This window comes from Drosophila bipectinata, chromosome 2L (genome assembly GCF_030179905.1).
Source record: "Drosophila bipectinata strain 14024-0381.07 chromosome 2L, DbipHiC1v2, whole genome shotgun sequence".
Lineage (NCBI taxonomy): Eukaryota > Metazoa > Arthropoda > Insecta > Diptera > Drosophilidae > Drosophila > Drosophila bipectinata.
In genome coordinates this window covers 943,554-958,507 of record NC_091736.1, presented here as the reverse complement: position 1 = coordinate 958,507, position 14,954 = coordinate 943,554, and the positions used below count along the sequence as shown (strand labels likewise).

At 43.9% G+C, this 14,954-nt stretch overlaps 1 protein-coding gene across 12 annotated transcripts; it reads left to right on the top strand.

The window, feature by feature from the left end:
• Positions 1-50: 50 nt before the first annotated feature.
• On the top strand, positions 51-14,347 carry crol (crooked legs). 12 transcript variants are annotated; one of them, XM_070276916.1, is made up of 8 exons: positions 51-337; positions 3,772-3,894; positions 5,604-5,651; positions 5,760-7,136; positions 9,141-9,308; positions 9,772-10,512; positions 10,852-11,064; positions 11,140-14,347. In XM_070276916.1, the coding sequence occupies exons 4-8, from the start codon at positions 5,978-5,980 to the stop codon at positions 11,763-11,765; spliced, it is 2,907 nt and encodes a 968-aa protein (XP_070133017.1). In that variant the 5' UTR covers positions 51-337; positions 3,772-3,894; positions 5,604-5,651; positions 5,760-5,977; the 3' UTR covers positions 11,766-14,347. The 12 variants fall into 12 exon arrangements, with proteins under 12 accessions (XP_070133017.1, XP_070133018.1, XP_017105493.1 ...); XM_017250002.3 differs by lacking the exon at positions 51-337 and adding an exon at positions 1,727-1,875 and having other exon boundaries at positions 5,760-7,052; XM_017250001.3 differs by lacking the exon at positions 51-337 and adding an exon at positions 1,727-1,875 and having other exon boundaries at positions 9,775-10,512.
• The last annotated feature ends 607 nt before the right edge of the window (positions 14,348-14,954 follow it).

Below are 14,954 nucleotides of genomic sequence, written 5' to 3'. Positions count from 1 at the left end.
TGCAACTTCGATTTGGAAATTCTGCTAGTTCTATATCTGGTAACACTACAAACCTCAGCGAGTATTTGTAAGAACCATAAAATAAGTGCTCAGTGCTAAATTTCACGAAAATATGGCCAATAAAGTGCCTAAATAATAAACAAAATACATATGTGCCGTGTGTGCTCTTTAATTGGTGCCCAATATCGTAGGGTGAATGAAATCTTCAAATTACTTCGGGCCTCTGCGTAATTCGGATTCGGGAAAGGCGTCTCATGAGGACGCTACTGAAACCAGAAAAAAGGAGTGGTAGTTGGTAGCTTGTGGATAAAAAGCAACCAAACACCCAAACTTCCTGGTAAGTACAATTGGAAACACCGAACCCACACCCTAATTGGCCAGTTGGAACCGGCAACTTTTGTATTAGAAAATTTTGCCGCCTTTTTATGAGAAAAAGCAGAGCGAGTATCTACATATATCTGTATCTGCATGTTGCATTTGTATCTGTATCTTTTTGTGTTCTCGTTTTATTATATTTTCGTTTTGGTTTTTTTTTATCGCCAAAAATAAAGGGGCCGTTTAAATCCAGTGGGTAGCTTTAATATTTTAGAAAATGGGAGAATTTTATTATTTTTCTTTTTTATGATGAAATATAAAGAGAGAAAAAAGAATAAAAAGAAAACAGACAGACAGGCAGTGAATTACACTTGCTATAAGAGCACATGGCCGGTCTGAAAATCTTCTTAAATTGGCCATAGTGAATTGATTGATTTCTGACTTTTAGCTCATATTATCATAATAGAAAGAAATAAAGAATTCTAAGTAAAACTTCTAAGTACTATTACAATTAAAGAAAAATTGGTTTTTCTATGAAATTATTAATTAGATCCTCTTCTTCTCATGAGCAAGTGCAACCTGACATGGTATAAGATTAATAAGACTAATATATATGTATATTCCCGCTCTCGTGGGCAATTAGATCTCTGAAGATCTGTAGGCTGCCGGCTGGCGGTTTTGAACCTGTGATTTAGGTTCATTTTTGTTTATTTCTGGCAACTCTGACCACCAAAAAAACCGATAACATTTTCGGAGAGCAAGAATCTTATCGAATTTAGTCTTCCCCTTCTCTTTCATTATCTCACTCGCTCTCTCCTTTCCTTAAAAATGTTTAATAGGAATTTTAATTTTAAAAAGGTATTTTTAAAGGTATTTACAGGGGGAGCTTTATCTAGCGTAGTGCAAACTACAATTGTTGTGGATATTTTTACAATTATTTGTAGATAAACTTATAAACAAATGGGTTAAAGTTAAGTCTTTTGGCGCTCTAGTTAAGCTTTCAGCATTATAATCTATTTTTGCACTGATTCCAAAATAAAAATACAAATTATAAGACAGAATTGAAAATGCCTAGACTGGTTAGTGGCTAATTGGTTGTTGGCTGCGAATAAGTGTTTGTAATTCCAATCTTGGCAAAGCAAAACTCCTACACGTCTTGTTTAATGCAGGTGTGTAGTCAAGAAGCAATTTTTTCAGCCATATACCGTGGATTAGCACCTAAATTGTCACTTTATTTCTATTGTGTTTTTAAAAACCATCATCAGCTGACTTCCTGCTCGTTCTCCACTCGACCTCTCTCGGCTGGCCGAACAGTGTTGGAAAGTATCATTTTGGCTTTATCGTTGCCAGACTGCAAAAAACAGCTAGAATTCTGGCTACTTTTTTTGTATTTTGCGTCTTGCCTCCTCCGTTTTTCAGTTTGCTTTGCTCTCTCCACCGTTCACCACCGCCTCTCACCCGCGCGGCGTTTCGATTCTGATTTTATACTGCTGTTGCCCACACCGAACCTGACTCACACACACAGGCGGCGGAGACCACCACCACCATCTCGGCAATCAAGTAAATTTTCATATACTGGCGTCATAAGAACCATACTTTTAGCGCTTATAGAAACTGCAGTGCGCGATGTGCGGGGGCGAGGACCAAGTGCTGGTGCGGGGGCGGGGGCCTTTTGGCCTATTGGAAACAATTGTGTTTATTTGTGAAATTCGCATGGAAAAAGAATAAGAAAAATATCAATCAAATGACTTTGCGGTCGACTTTTCTGTCGGAGTGTTGGTGCGAGAATGAGTGTGTGTGTGTGCGTACGTGTGAGTGCTGCGCACATCCACAGCCACAGAGTTCCCATTAACGTCATCATCGTGTCATTTTGTTTGCCTGGTGGAGGCAGGGAGGCGCAGGGTTGCATTTCGTAAAAAGTTATTAACAAAAGCGTATAGCACCGCTGTAAACATAGCTCGGATCCGCGAATTCTTTTCGCCGATTCGCCGCTGCACATACACCATATGCTAGAACCAAAAGTGCCGGATTGGACTTTCCACTCTGGTCTCCTTAGACTTTTCTTATTGTACTCGCTGCCGTGTGTTTTGTTAAACAATTATGAAATGCACACTAATTGGCTGTAATGAAAATGTGCCTCTCTTTCGGTCCATCTCCACTACCCTCCTCTCGGCTCGGTGACCGCTCTCTTGCCCGAAGTTTGAGCGACAACCAAACAAAATTAAAAATAAAAGCAAACCGCCAGCAGCGGTGGCAATAATTATAACTATAACTCGGGTTTCGGATCTCGGCATATAGAATGTGAGATGTGAGCCAAAAAGCAAAACTTGCTTGTATCGACGCGTCGTACCGCCTGTACTCGCTTCGTGCCACTCCCGCTCTTTTGCTCTCTCTCTCTCCCTCTCTCTGTCTGTCGTTCGCTCATCCGCTTGCTGCTTTCATTTTTTGTCTCGCTCCGCTTTATTTTGTACTTACGCTTTGCGATTCAATTCGTTTTTATTGGTTTTCCGCTTTAGGCGGTTGGGAATGGTACGTAGCGTCGTTCGTGCAAAACGGGTAGGATGGGGAAGGGGGTGGATCGGGATGGGGCACGGCGTTGTCGTTCAATGAATAATGAGAGACAATGTAAGGCGAAAAGAGCGCGAGAGAGCGAAACGAGAACAACAAAATAAAGCAAAAAGCGTACAAAAGTCCACGAAAAGCTGTGGGCAAGGGGATGAGAAGAGGAGGAGGAGGTGGCCCGCAAGCCGCAGAGTGGGAAAGCAAGAAAGATACAACTTTTTTTTGTTCCCTGCTGGCAGCCAAAAGCAAAACGTGTAGAGAGAGAGAGCGGCAGGGGAGCCCAATGGGGAAGAGCGGAAGAGCCCCCCGTCTAGAATGTAGAAGACAAGACGAGCAGACCGACCAGGCCAGGCCAGAGAAGAGAAGAAAAGACAGGCGAACGAGCGTTGCACGCACATACAGCTCTTCTAGATATAGATACAATTAATTTGATTTGTTAGCACCGGATCGACTGGGGAATAGTTGGAAATGTAAAATTTGCAAACCGTCCCAGTTCGAACCCCAGCCCCCCTACTACTATTCTTATTATACCCATTCCAATTAGAGTTAGAATATTTCGTCTTCTTCCATTTTTGCTCTGCATTCGACGCAGACGCAGCTTTCAATTATTTGCAAGTGTGTGTGTGTGTGTGTGTGACTTTTGCATATATTGGCTGCAAATAAATTTTCGCTTGATTTGCTTTCGCCCCCTGTCCGCTGTCCGAAGCTCGTTGCCCGCTGCCCGTTCTATCCCTGTGGCAGTGTTCGTGTGGAAGTCGATGCAAAGGGAAAAGGGGAAGACTGTACCGCGGGCCGTTTGAATATTTCGCGTAAACATAAACACCGCAAACAAACTGTTGCTCACTGGATATATTGGTTATATTATTGTTGGCATGTCTCCGTTTCTGCTTGCAGGTGGCCCACAGGAACCTCTATATCTGGCTGCTAATGTATATAAATATATTTTAAAGTCCGCTCCTGGCGAGCCCCAGAATAAAAGCCCCAGCAGCAGTCGGGCCAAAACGAAGACTACATGAGGTAAGTGATTTCAATTGCTCTTACATCACTTACAGGGTGACTTTACTGACAAAGCAAAAAGGGTTATTCAACCCCATTTGAATTCAATATTTTAATGCGCCATATGGTGCATTGTTTGTCGCTTTAGGAACGACTGTATTATCGTAGTTTTAATCCTTTATAGAAATATTTAAAAGAACCTATGGGAGACTAATCCTTTAAAAGGTTAGTAGTAGGAATATTCTTTAACTAACATCTGCAGAAAAAAATACAAATAGGTGTTAGTCCTTGAAGAATTAAAAGCTTTCTTAAACTAATTTATTTTTCTCAGTGTATTCTAGTGTAACTAGCTTGTTTTATTTGGTAACCCTACTAGTGTTACAGTTAGATTTGAGGAGGGTTCTGGGGTCACCCTGTTTGTAGATTGGGCCATTTGTCTTGCTTTTTGCGCTTGGCTTCATCGGCATTTTACATGTCCAAACACGCCCACTTTTATTTTTTGTTGTATTTAGTTGTCCGGGCTAGGAAATCCAAGTTGGTCGCGTTGGGGCCACTCACACATGAACCAGTATGCGTAAAAAGATAAAAGATATGTGTGTTTGTATTCGGTATATTCCTACCTCACCACATTAAAAGTGGCGCCCTTTTCAGTGTCCTTTTCTGCCGCTCTGCTCTCATCTCTGTTTGCTGAATTATTTGCTCCAAAAAGAAAACAGGCAAGATGAGAGGAGAGAACAAAAGGGGAGCTCACACCCATCCCTGTTACTCACTTGGCCGCTTAGCCCGTAAGCTGTAACTGTAAAGCGCTTAGCAAAGGGACAAAACCAGGACCTATACAAACACTCCTCTTCTCTACTCTCCTCTCGCGCTCATGCGCGCGCCCTTCCTGGTGCTCTTTCCTTATTTGCTCCCCTTTCCCTTTCGCGCCCTTACCCTGCCCTACCCCCCTCTCTCTGATCCATCTTTAATTCGCAGCTCAGTTTTTCTTGCACGCACACACACTTATGCGATGCCTTTAATCGATTTGTACTTCTTGATATTTACATCACCTCCCACCACCCCCCGAGCCACTGCCACTCCTACTCTGCTCCACTCCACCTCTCCTTGCTGTTACTATTTGTGTGTGTGTTCTCTCTCTCTCGGCATTTGTATCAAACGCCTGCATACTCTGATTGGATATCTAAATCCTGGATCCTATCCCTCCCTCTCCTCAGCCCTGAGCCCAGCCTCAAATCCAGCTCCACTCCCTTTCTGTCCCTTTTCGTTCGTTTTCCTGCTGCCTCTTGCCATTTACAATTTATATAAAGTTATTTCATTGTGCTTCCTCTGTTTCATACTTCTTCCGCTTCTCCTGCTGATGAAGACATAGCAATGTTGGTGTGGGTGTGAGTCTGTGGAGGTGTGTGTGTGTGTGCTGGAGGAGGTGTGGATGAGGAATGGTTAAGAATGGAGCTTGCGGCTCGCTAATGGCCAATTTATATCACTTTTAATGCCCAGAAGCAAAATCAATAAAATGCTGCTGGGCAGCCCCCCCCCCCAGCCCAACGTCTTTTTACATAAATTAGTCTTGGGTGATGATTGTTCAAGTGTGTGTGTGTGTGTAAAAGCTCAACTGTACTTGCATAATTTAGTATATACACATATGCATGGTGTAAGGTTCTTCTCGCTGGCCATCTAGATTCTAGACCTTTAAATATCATCATTTATTTAATATTCTTTTCTTCTTGCAGGTAATCTACAGAACCCCTAGGAGCAGCAGTGGAAGCAGCTACTTTACGGTAAATGTCCCCCACCAGCGACCATCTATGACCAAGAATTAATCCGAGCAGCCAGTGATTAAGTGACACCTCCAACACCTTCCTCTTGCCTTTTTTTGTTTGTTGTAGCCACGTTCAGCGAAAGCAGTCGACAACAGCAACAACAGCAATATGTAGGCGCCCCAACACAACAACATCAAATACAAGCAACAACAACTACAGCAGCAACAGCCCCCAACAACAACAAACACAACAACAAAAAAAAAAAATAGAAAACACGACAAGCTTAGGATATCTAGAGACCAGGGACCGAGAAACGGCGTAACGATCCGGATCCTGAGACAAGAATGCAACACGTGAGCGCTGCCAGCTCGGTGCCATCGGTAGTAGCCCCCGTAGTGACCACTGGTGGTACGACGATCACCTTGGGCGGACCCCCACATACGCTCCCCAAATCGGAGCACAAAGACGATGGCAAGCCGCCGCACGGCTTGGAGATGTACAAGGTTAATATCGAGGACATCTCACAGCTCTTCACCTACCACGAAGTCTTTGGCAAGATACACGGCGATGTGGTGAATCACCAATTGGCGGCGGCCCACGGAGGCCAGCTACCGCCCCCGCCGCCACTCCCGCCGCAGGCCACCAGTCATGCGGCGAGTGCGGCGGCCGCAGCAGCGGCAGCATCCACAAATAATGCCGCCGTGGCGGCAGTAATGGCCTCCGCCAATGCAGCGGCGGCGGCAGCAGCAGCCGCTTCGGCAGCGGGAGCCGGCGGGGGACTACCGCCAGCTACCAGCGGCAATGGTGGCCAAGTGACTGTGACGACGACGAGCAGCTCGACGGCCGGTAGCAGCGGCGGCGCTGGGAGCACTACCAGCGGCACTACGACCACGGCGGGTGAGTTGCTAATGCCTAAAATGGAGGGCGGCATACATAACGTGGACGGCAGCGGCGGCGGGCAGTCGAACGTGGCGCTGGCGCCGGACGGTACGCCGATTGCGACGGGGACGCACGTCTGCGACATCTGCGGCAAGATGTTCCAGTTCCGTTACCAGCTGATCGTGCACCGGCGCTACCACAGCGAACGGAAGCCGTTTATGTGCCAGGTGTGCGGCCAGGGGTTCACCACGTCCCAGGATTTGACCCGCCACGGCAAGATTCACATTGGCGGTCCGATGTTCACCTGTATTGTGTGCTTTAATGTTTTCGCGAACAACACGAGCCTGGAGCGGCACATGAAGCGGCACTCGACGGACAAACCGTTCGCCTGCACCATTTGCCAAAAGACATTTGCCCGCAAAGAGCATCTGGACAATCACTTTCGGTCGCACACGGGCGAAACGCCCTTCCGTTGCCAGTACTGCGCCAAGACGTTCACGCGCAAGGAGCACATGGTCAACCATGTGCGCAAACACACGGGTGAGACGCCACATCGTTGCGATATTTGTAAGAAGTCCTTTACGCGCAAGGAACACTATGTTAACCACTACATGTGGCACACTGGTGAGTGTGATTGATTGGTGGGGGCGGACAATGCGAGCGGCGAGCGCCAAAACCTTAAAAAAAAAACAATTTATATATAAAAAAAAAACAGAAACCAAAAAAACCATAAAAGACAGATCAGAATCTCTCAAATCTCAAATCTCAAGACCAAATACCAGACCAAACTACAACAGCCATCACCACATCACACCAACCAACCAACCAAGAACCAATCAAAAGTCAACCAAAACCAACCAAACCAATCAACCAAAAAAAAAAAAATTGACAAAAAAGCACCGAAAAAAAAATTAATATTTTTAAACTTCATCGTGCGTCCTACGTCTTCTACCCCCCACTCTCTCATTCACTTCTATCTTGCTCACATCGCTTACAATTCTTCCCGCCAACTCCCCCCAGCCCCCGCCCACAGAGAGAAAAAATTTCACCAAAATTGGTCAAGAATTAGTTTCTTAAAAAAATAGAAGATTAAAAAAATTTAAGATCTAAATAGAAGATTAAAAAATATCAATGGTTGTAGATTATAAAATTCATTTGCATAAAATCACTAAATTAATGGCTTGTTTCAGAAATGTCTTATATATTTAAATTCATATTTTCTGAATGTTTCTCAACATTTTTTTTTTCTCTGTGCCAACTAACGCTTTAAGCGGAGCTCATCTCCAAAGCTCATCTGTGGAAGATGCCAAGCCCGCAATCCCGCTACAAAATAAACCAAAAAAAAAAAAAAAAATATTAAGAACACGCTCACTCGCTCATACCGCTCCATTTCCCCCCAACCATGATCTCTGCATCACACATCCTCACATCACCAAAAAATACAAATCTCATGCACCACCACTTCCAAAACATCATCCAGTGCTCTCGCTCCACTCCACCAATGTCCAATTCCAATCCTTCATTCCTGATTCGAATTATATAATGCCTGTGTAACTTTGTCTACGCTCTCTCTGCTGTAAAAAAAAAAGAAAAGAAAATTAATTAATTAATTAAAAAACAGGGTGCCCAAAGCAAAGAAAAGAAAAGAAAAGAAATGTTAAGTTCGTTGTTGCTGCTTGTCGATTGCCAACGTCTCTGTGTAACTGCGACATTACCATCCACAAACACACACACACAAAGCAATTGGAACTCACACACAACACGAAACACACGCACACACTCTGGATAACATCCTGACTTTGTCTCAAGCTCTTTGGCCAAAAAATCCCACTTCCGGAACGGATAGTTCCAAGCGACAAAATTCTATTTAGCATCCTGACGACGATCAGCATTGAGTAGAAGCAGAGTTGACAGGCACACAAAAAAAAAACATAACACCCACAACACATCTCCATACATCCAACGAACATCCACATACAATCCACACCATACACCATATAACACATACCACATCTGACACCACGCCCACGTCCATATGCCCGAGCCAGCAGCCTCCGTTCGCTTCGTTCGTTCGAAACCACAACGCAAGCCACGGCCAGTTTCACACCAAAAACAGAAAATTTAATTAAACGATGAGGAAGAACCATACCATACCATACCACACCACCCACCCAGCCACCCACCCGAGCAGCCACCCACCACAACCACCACCACCACCAAACACTGAGCGGTGCGCTGGGATGCGGGGATGGGTCGGGGGTGTGTCAAAATTTTGTTTTTTCTTTGATTTGCCATCCAATGGATTGATTCTAGGACAAGGTTTTGTGAATATATTAAGTCGCTTCAAGGTCGTTTCACCTTTGCTTTTGTAATTGAAATCTATAATCTAAAATTTGTAAAATCGATTTGATATATTTTAGAAACCGTCCTTATTTTATTGGTTATTAATTGGGTTAATCGTAAAAATCAAATCGAGGAAAAAAGAAAATGCTTGCGCTTACGATAACGATAACGAATGCGGTTTTGTCTTGTCGACCGAGATCGAGAAACGCAATTCCCTCTATACAACAACTCCTTTCTGTTCTGCTCTGCTACCCTCTCCCTAAAACAAAAAAAAAAAATATCCAGGTCAAACCCCCCACCAGTGCGATGTCTGCGGCAAGAAATACACGCGCAAGGAGCACCTAGCCAACCATATGCGCTCCCACACCAACGAGACGCCGTTCCGTTGCGAGATCTGCGGCAAGAGCTTTAGCCGCAAGGAGCACTTCACCAACCACATACTCTGGCATACAGGTAAAGAGACAAAACGAATCGTACTCCCGAATCAGAACCAGTTCCCAGCCAGCCTCCAAAATCCGATCCTGCACAGGAACTCCCAGCAACACACACATCGTACCACCAACAAGAAATATAATCCGTTTACACAATAGACACTTGGCAGTGGCATGGGGGCTCAGGCAGCGATAACGAACTCTTCTTAGGATAACCTGTCCTCCAGGAATCACTAGAAGCTAGTTACTAACTTTAGTCAGGGTTTATTTAGCTAATATAATACCAAATTCTTATAATTCTATCGATACTACATTGGAGAATAGTAACTATCACCTACAAGCGATGCAATCGAGCTCCATGACATGCCACGTGCCTACTGCCCATTCCAGCTATTATCCCCCCCACAATTACAGACCATACACACTGTGGCGATGATTACTAATCTCTAAACATTTTCTTGCTCTCGAATCATTTGCCACGCAAGCAGGCGAGACGCCGCACCGGTGCGACTTCTGCTCCAAGACGTTTACGCGCAAGGAACACTTGCTCAACCACGTGCGCCAGCACACGGGAGAGTCGCCGCACCGCTGCTCCTACTGCATGAAGACGTTCACGCGCAAGGAGCACCTGGTCAACCACATCCGGCAGCACACGGGTGAGACACCGTTCAAGTGCACCTACTGCACGAAAGCGTTTACGCGCAAAGATCACATGGTTAATCATGTACGGCAACATACAGGCGAGTCGCCGCACAAGTGCACGTACTGCACCAAGACGTTCACGCGCAAGGAGCATTTGACGAACCATGTGCGCCAGCATACGGGCGACTCCCCGCATCGCTGCTCCTACTGCAAGAAGACGTTCACGCGCAAGGAGCACTTGACGAATCATGTGCGCCTGCACACGGGCGACTCGCCGCACAAGTGCGAGTACTGCCAGAAGACGTTCACGCGGAAGGAGCACCTCAACAACCATATGCGCCAGCACTCCAGCGACAATCCGCACTGCTGCAATGTCTGCAACAAGCCATTCACGCGCAAGGAACACCTGATCAACCACATGTCCCGATGCCACACCGGCGACCGGCCCTTCACCTGCGACACCTGCGGCAAGTCGTTCCCCCTGAAGGGTAATCTGCTCTTCCACCAGCGCAGCCATACCAAGGGCCAGGAGATGGAGCGCCCCTTTGCCTGTGAGAAGTGCCCCAAGAACTTTATCTGCAAGGGTGAGTACGCTAATAAATGCATGTTGGTCGCTCTGCTGTGCGTTGCACGAGTGGAGGCACGCGTGTCGTGGCGTCAGCATAGTGTTCCCAGACCCAATCCACTTCCAATTCCAGGACCCCGCCCCCCGAACCTTTCCTATATTTCAGCTACTACTTACGGGGATCGCTCTCATGGCATAAATCATTTAATTTATTTATATTTAACATTTAATGAACTTTATAGGATAACGAGTGTACCTGAGAGCGACCCCCGAAAATTAACCCGAGAAGTTTTCGAAATTTTAAGTCCCCCACATCCGAGATCAGATCTTCATGTCGCTTCCATTGTCCGTTTCGCAGGTCACTTGGTCTCGCATATGCGCTCCCATTCGGGCGAGAAACCGCACGCGTGCACTCTGTGCAGCAAGGCGTTCGTCGAGCGCGGCAATTTGAAGCGCCACATGAAGATGAATCACCCGGATGCTATGATGCCGCCACCACCCGTGCATCCGCATCCACAAATACCGGCTGGTGTGCTGACGCAAGTCAAGCAGGAGGTGAAACCGATCATAAGTGAGTCGGCGACACATTCCCAACTCTCGAACAAATCGTCTAACTCATCAGGCACCACTCTACCTACCGTTTCAGTTCCCCACCATTCGGCGGCGACGACCACGATGCACACCATTCAGCAGATAACGGCGGGAGCCGCCACGCAGTTGACACCGGGTCTCGTGCCGCTGGTCACCTCGACGCTCATCTCGCATAACCCACAATCGCAAAAGCAACAAGCGGCCGCCGCAGCGGTTGCCCAGCAACAGGCGGCTGCTGCTGCTGCCGCCCAACAGCAGGCTGCCCAGCAACAGGCAGCAGCGGCCCATCAGCAGCACCAGCAGCAAGTGGCCGCTGCCCACCAGCAGCAACAGCAAGCGGCTGCTGTCCAGGCAGCTCACCAACAACAGCAGCAACAGCTCCAACAGCAGCATCAGTTGCTGCAGCTGTCCATTCAACAGGCGGCGCACCATCAGCAGCAGGAGCAGCATCGCCAACAGCAGCAACAACAGCAGCAGCAACAACAGCAGCAGCACCAACAGCAGCAGCAGCACCATCAGCAACAGCAAGGCCATCCACAGGCACCACCGCCGCAGCAGCAACAGCAGCCACCTCCCCAGGTTCCGATTGCATTGATAAGCGATCCAAGCGCTCTCGCACGTGCCGCCATGCAGCTGCAACACTTGCCGGCGAATGTGGAACAGCACCCGGTCGTTTACTAACAGTAGCCTCTCCTGCACGGCTACACGCCCACCACAGCCCACGTGAGCAGCACCACCAGCACCGCCCCAGCGGCCACAGCGGCCTGGTGAGATGGACCAGTGAGCAGTGAGCTTCAGAGTGCTAGTGAGCCGGGCTGAATCGATATCTCTATGTAGGACCCATAACAAGCACACCCCATTTAAGCAGATAGTGTATGTACAATAGTTTTAGCAACGCGCTGGTTACGCTGATCTGTCGCCCCAATAGAAACTGAGCATTCAGGGGGAACTATGGTGGATCGAGGTTCGAAGTTGAGGGGATGGCAAGTAACAAGTAATCTGTCAAGGATTCTCAGTAATTTTTTCTTGGAAACATTTTTATATTTTTTAATATTACTTAAATAACTAATTGGGTTTACATTTTTAAAGTATTTTTTATTTGTTTTTGAAAAACCGTCACTTTTAAACAACTTTTTGAAGATTCAAACTTTATGCAGGTCTAGTAGCTAAGGGAAAATTACCCAGAATCACTTGATTACTTCTGGGATTTGTAATCCCTTCTCGGCCACCCAAAATCAACACCCACTAGAAGTGTTTCTGCAGAGTCCGCTCTGCATTCTCCCCAGTGCAATACATTCTTCCTCACCTCCAACACTCTTCTACTAGTCTGCCGCCAGCTTTAACGTGCAATACGAATCATCTCATAGTTTTTCTCACTATATTGGTATCTCTTCTTGTGTATTCTTATTGCTTTTTGGACGCTTAGCGTACCATTTTAATCACGTGTTTTTAACATTTCTGAAATGTGTGCCAGGCGGTGCGTCTAGGTCTGTGGACGGGCTTTTAATTAGCTGTGCTAAGTGCTCAACCTACAGAGGCGTTTATCGACTCTAAATATATACCGAATCTTCGCGCTAGACATTTCAACGTAGGGGGTTATGTGGTCGTAACCAGCAGTAGCGTATCATCTTGTATTTTAATTGTGTTTCGACTAAGTTATACTTATGATTATATCCATACCGAGCGACATTCATAGAAAACATCCTCATCATCAACATAAACATATGCAACTGTGCATAGACATACGATTATATATAAACATACAATATAGTTTGTAAATAATACGCAACAAGACCCTTGGAAATCTATCGAAAATCTATCACAATTGTATTATTTTTGCATTTTCCAAGGCGGCTAATCATTGATGGATAAAATGGATTAAAAAAACCCCTATTGGCCAGATGTGGCCCCTAACCCAGTTTAGAAACATCATTCTAATGATGATTATGAGAAATGCGTATCGACATGCAGATATATATTATACGACAGCGGAAAGCTAAAAACATAACAGAAACTTACTAACAAGATAAATAAGAAGGGATTATTACAACACAAACAGAAGAAAAAAAAAACAAAATTATTATATTTAATGTTAGTTGAACTACTAAAAGATAGTAATTGCGCAAGCAAGTCGAGATGGATTAGAAGAAGGGAGCGCCTTAAGGCGGCTGAGAGTAGTTTTAGTTGGGCCCGTACCGCCCAATAATTATGATTACACTTACGATTAAAATTACGATTATGATATATGAAATACTAAACCTATAACAACAAGTTATTACCCCACTATTAAAGTTAACAAACAAACAACAACCCATACATATACATAAATATATATATATTACGACTAGGCACAACTCTAAAATTAATATAACCCTTAACTGTGCTTATGTTGAAAACAACAACCAACAAGAACAAGTTACAGCCGTAATGAAAATAATTCAAGAAAGCGAATCGATTTATGAAAACGCCCCAAGCGCCACAAGCAACAACATATCTGCTTTAAATTTTACAAAAAAAAAAAACAAAAAATGAAAACTAAAAAAAAAAAAGTACCAACATATGAAAGATGAGTCAGAGTTTTTAATTTAATAAAAAATATAAAAAAAAAACAACACGTACACAGACAGACAGACACTCACACAAACAAACACTTTATGCTTCCTTTAAATGCAACATTTTATACATTTAATTTTGAACGATTAAATGCTTAAAAACACTTTTAATTTAATTTAAAAAATGTAATTTTACACGAATAAACGAAAAATGTAAAACTGTTCGTTTGACCATTTAAAGACACGACTTGGGTTTATTTTAATTTGATTTCATTTGATTTATTAATTAATTCACGTACGTATTGGCAGCTAAGTGGAAAAGTTTTAAATACACTAAGAATGCAGGGAACAATTGAAAATTGTAATAAATAACAAAACTCTTTTAAGAACGATTCAATATTCAAGTGAAACAATTATGCTTTCGTCACTAAGAGAAGAGATAATTTTGGAAAAATAACGACACTAACACCACACACACGCGTCTATAATTATGTAGTTGTTTAATCCGTGTTAGTTTTCGGTGTTTTTGGATTTTTGGTGATGTGTATAGAGCGCAGTATGTAGAATTCAAATAGAGATATATATTGTACGATTATTAACTAATATATAACGGATATGTATGTGTAGAATGCGAAGGCAATTTTAAGTACCGATTCGAAGTAATTCAATTGTGTTGCAATATATTAAAGAAATGAAAAACCACAAGACGAAGCTCCAAATCGTTTATTTGTAAGATGCGCAGTGCATGGAGTGAGAATATGAATAATTTTCACAAAAACACCCACACCACACATTATTATCAGAAACGCAAAAAAAAAAAAACATTAATTAACATTAAAAACAGCAGGCTGGGACAGCGCTGAAAATGTATCCTAACGCAGCGTTAACAAGGATTAATTAACTGGAGAGAAGTGCAGGCAAACGCTTGGAATGCCCCCATTAACATATACATTGCAACAAACAAACAGTAACAATACTAAATAGAAACAATAATGTACTATAAAGCAGATACAATACAACACTATATATACCTACAATATATGCCTATACGACAGAAATTGGACAACAAATGAAAAGCATATAAATATATATATATATATTATATATAGTCTATATTGTACAAGTTACGAGTAAAATGTAATTAAAATTGATGACGTAGTAAGCACTAAACAAAACAAATAAATGAGCAGCAAACAACGCGCAGCATAAGCATGAAAAATGAAGTCGAAAGACATTTTTTTAAAATAATTTTCAGCTTTTATTTAATTTTAAAGATTAGATACAGATATTCGAGACACTAGATACAGAATTTAGATAC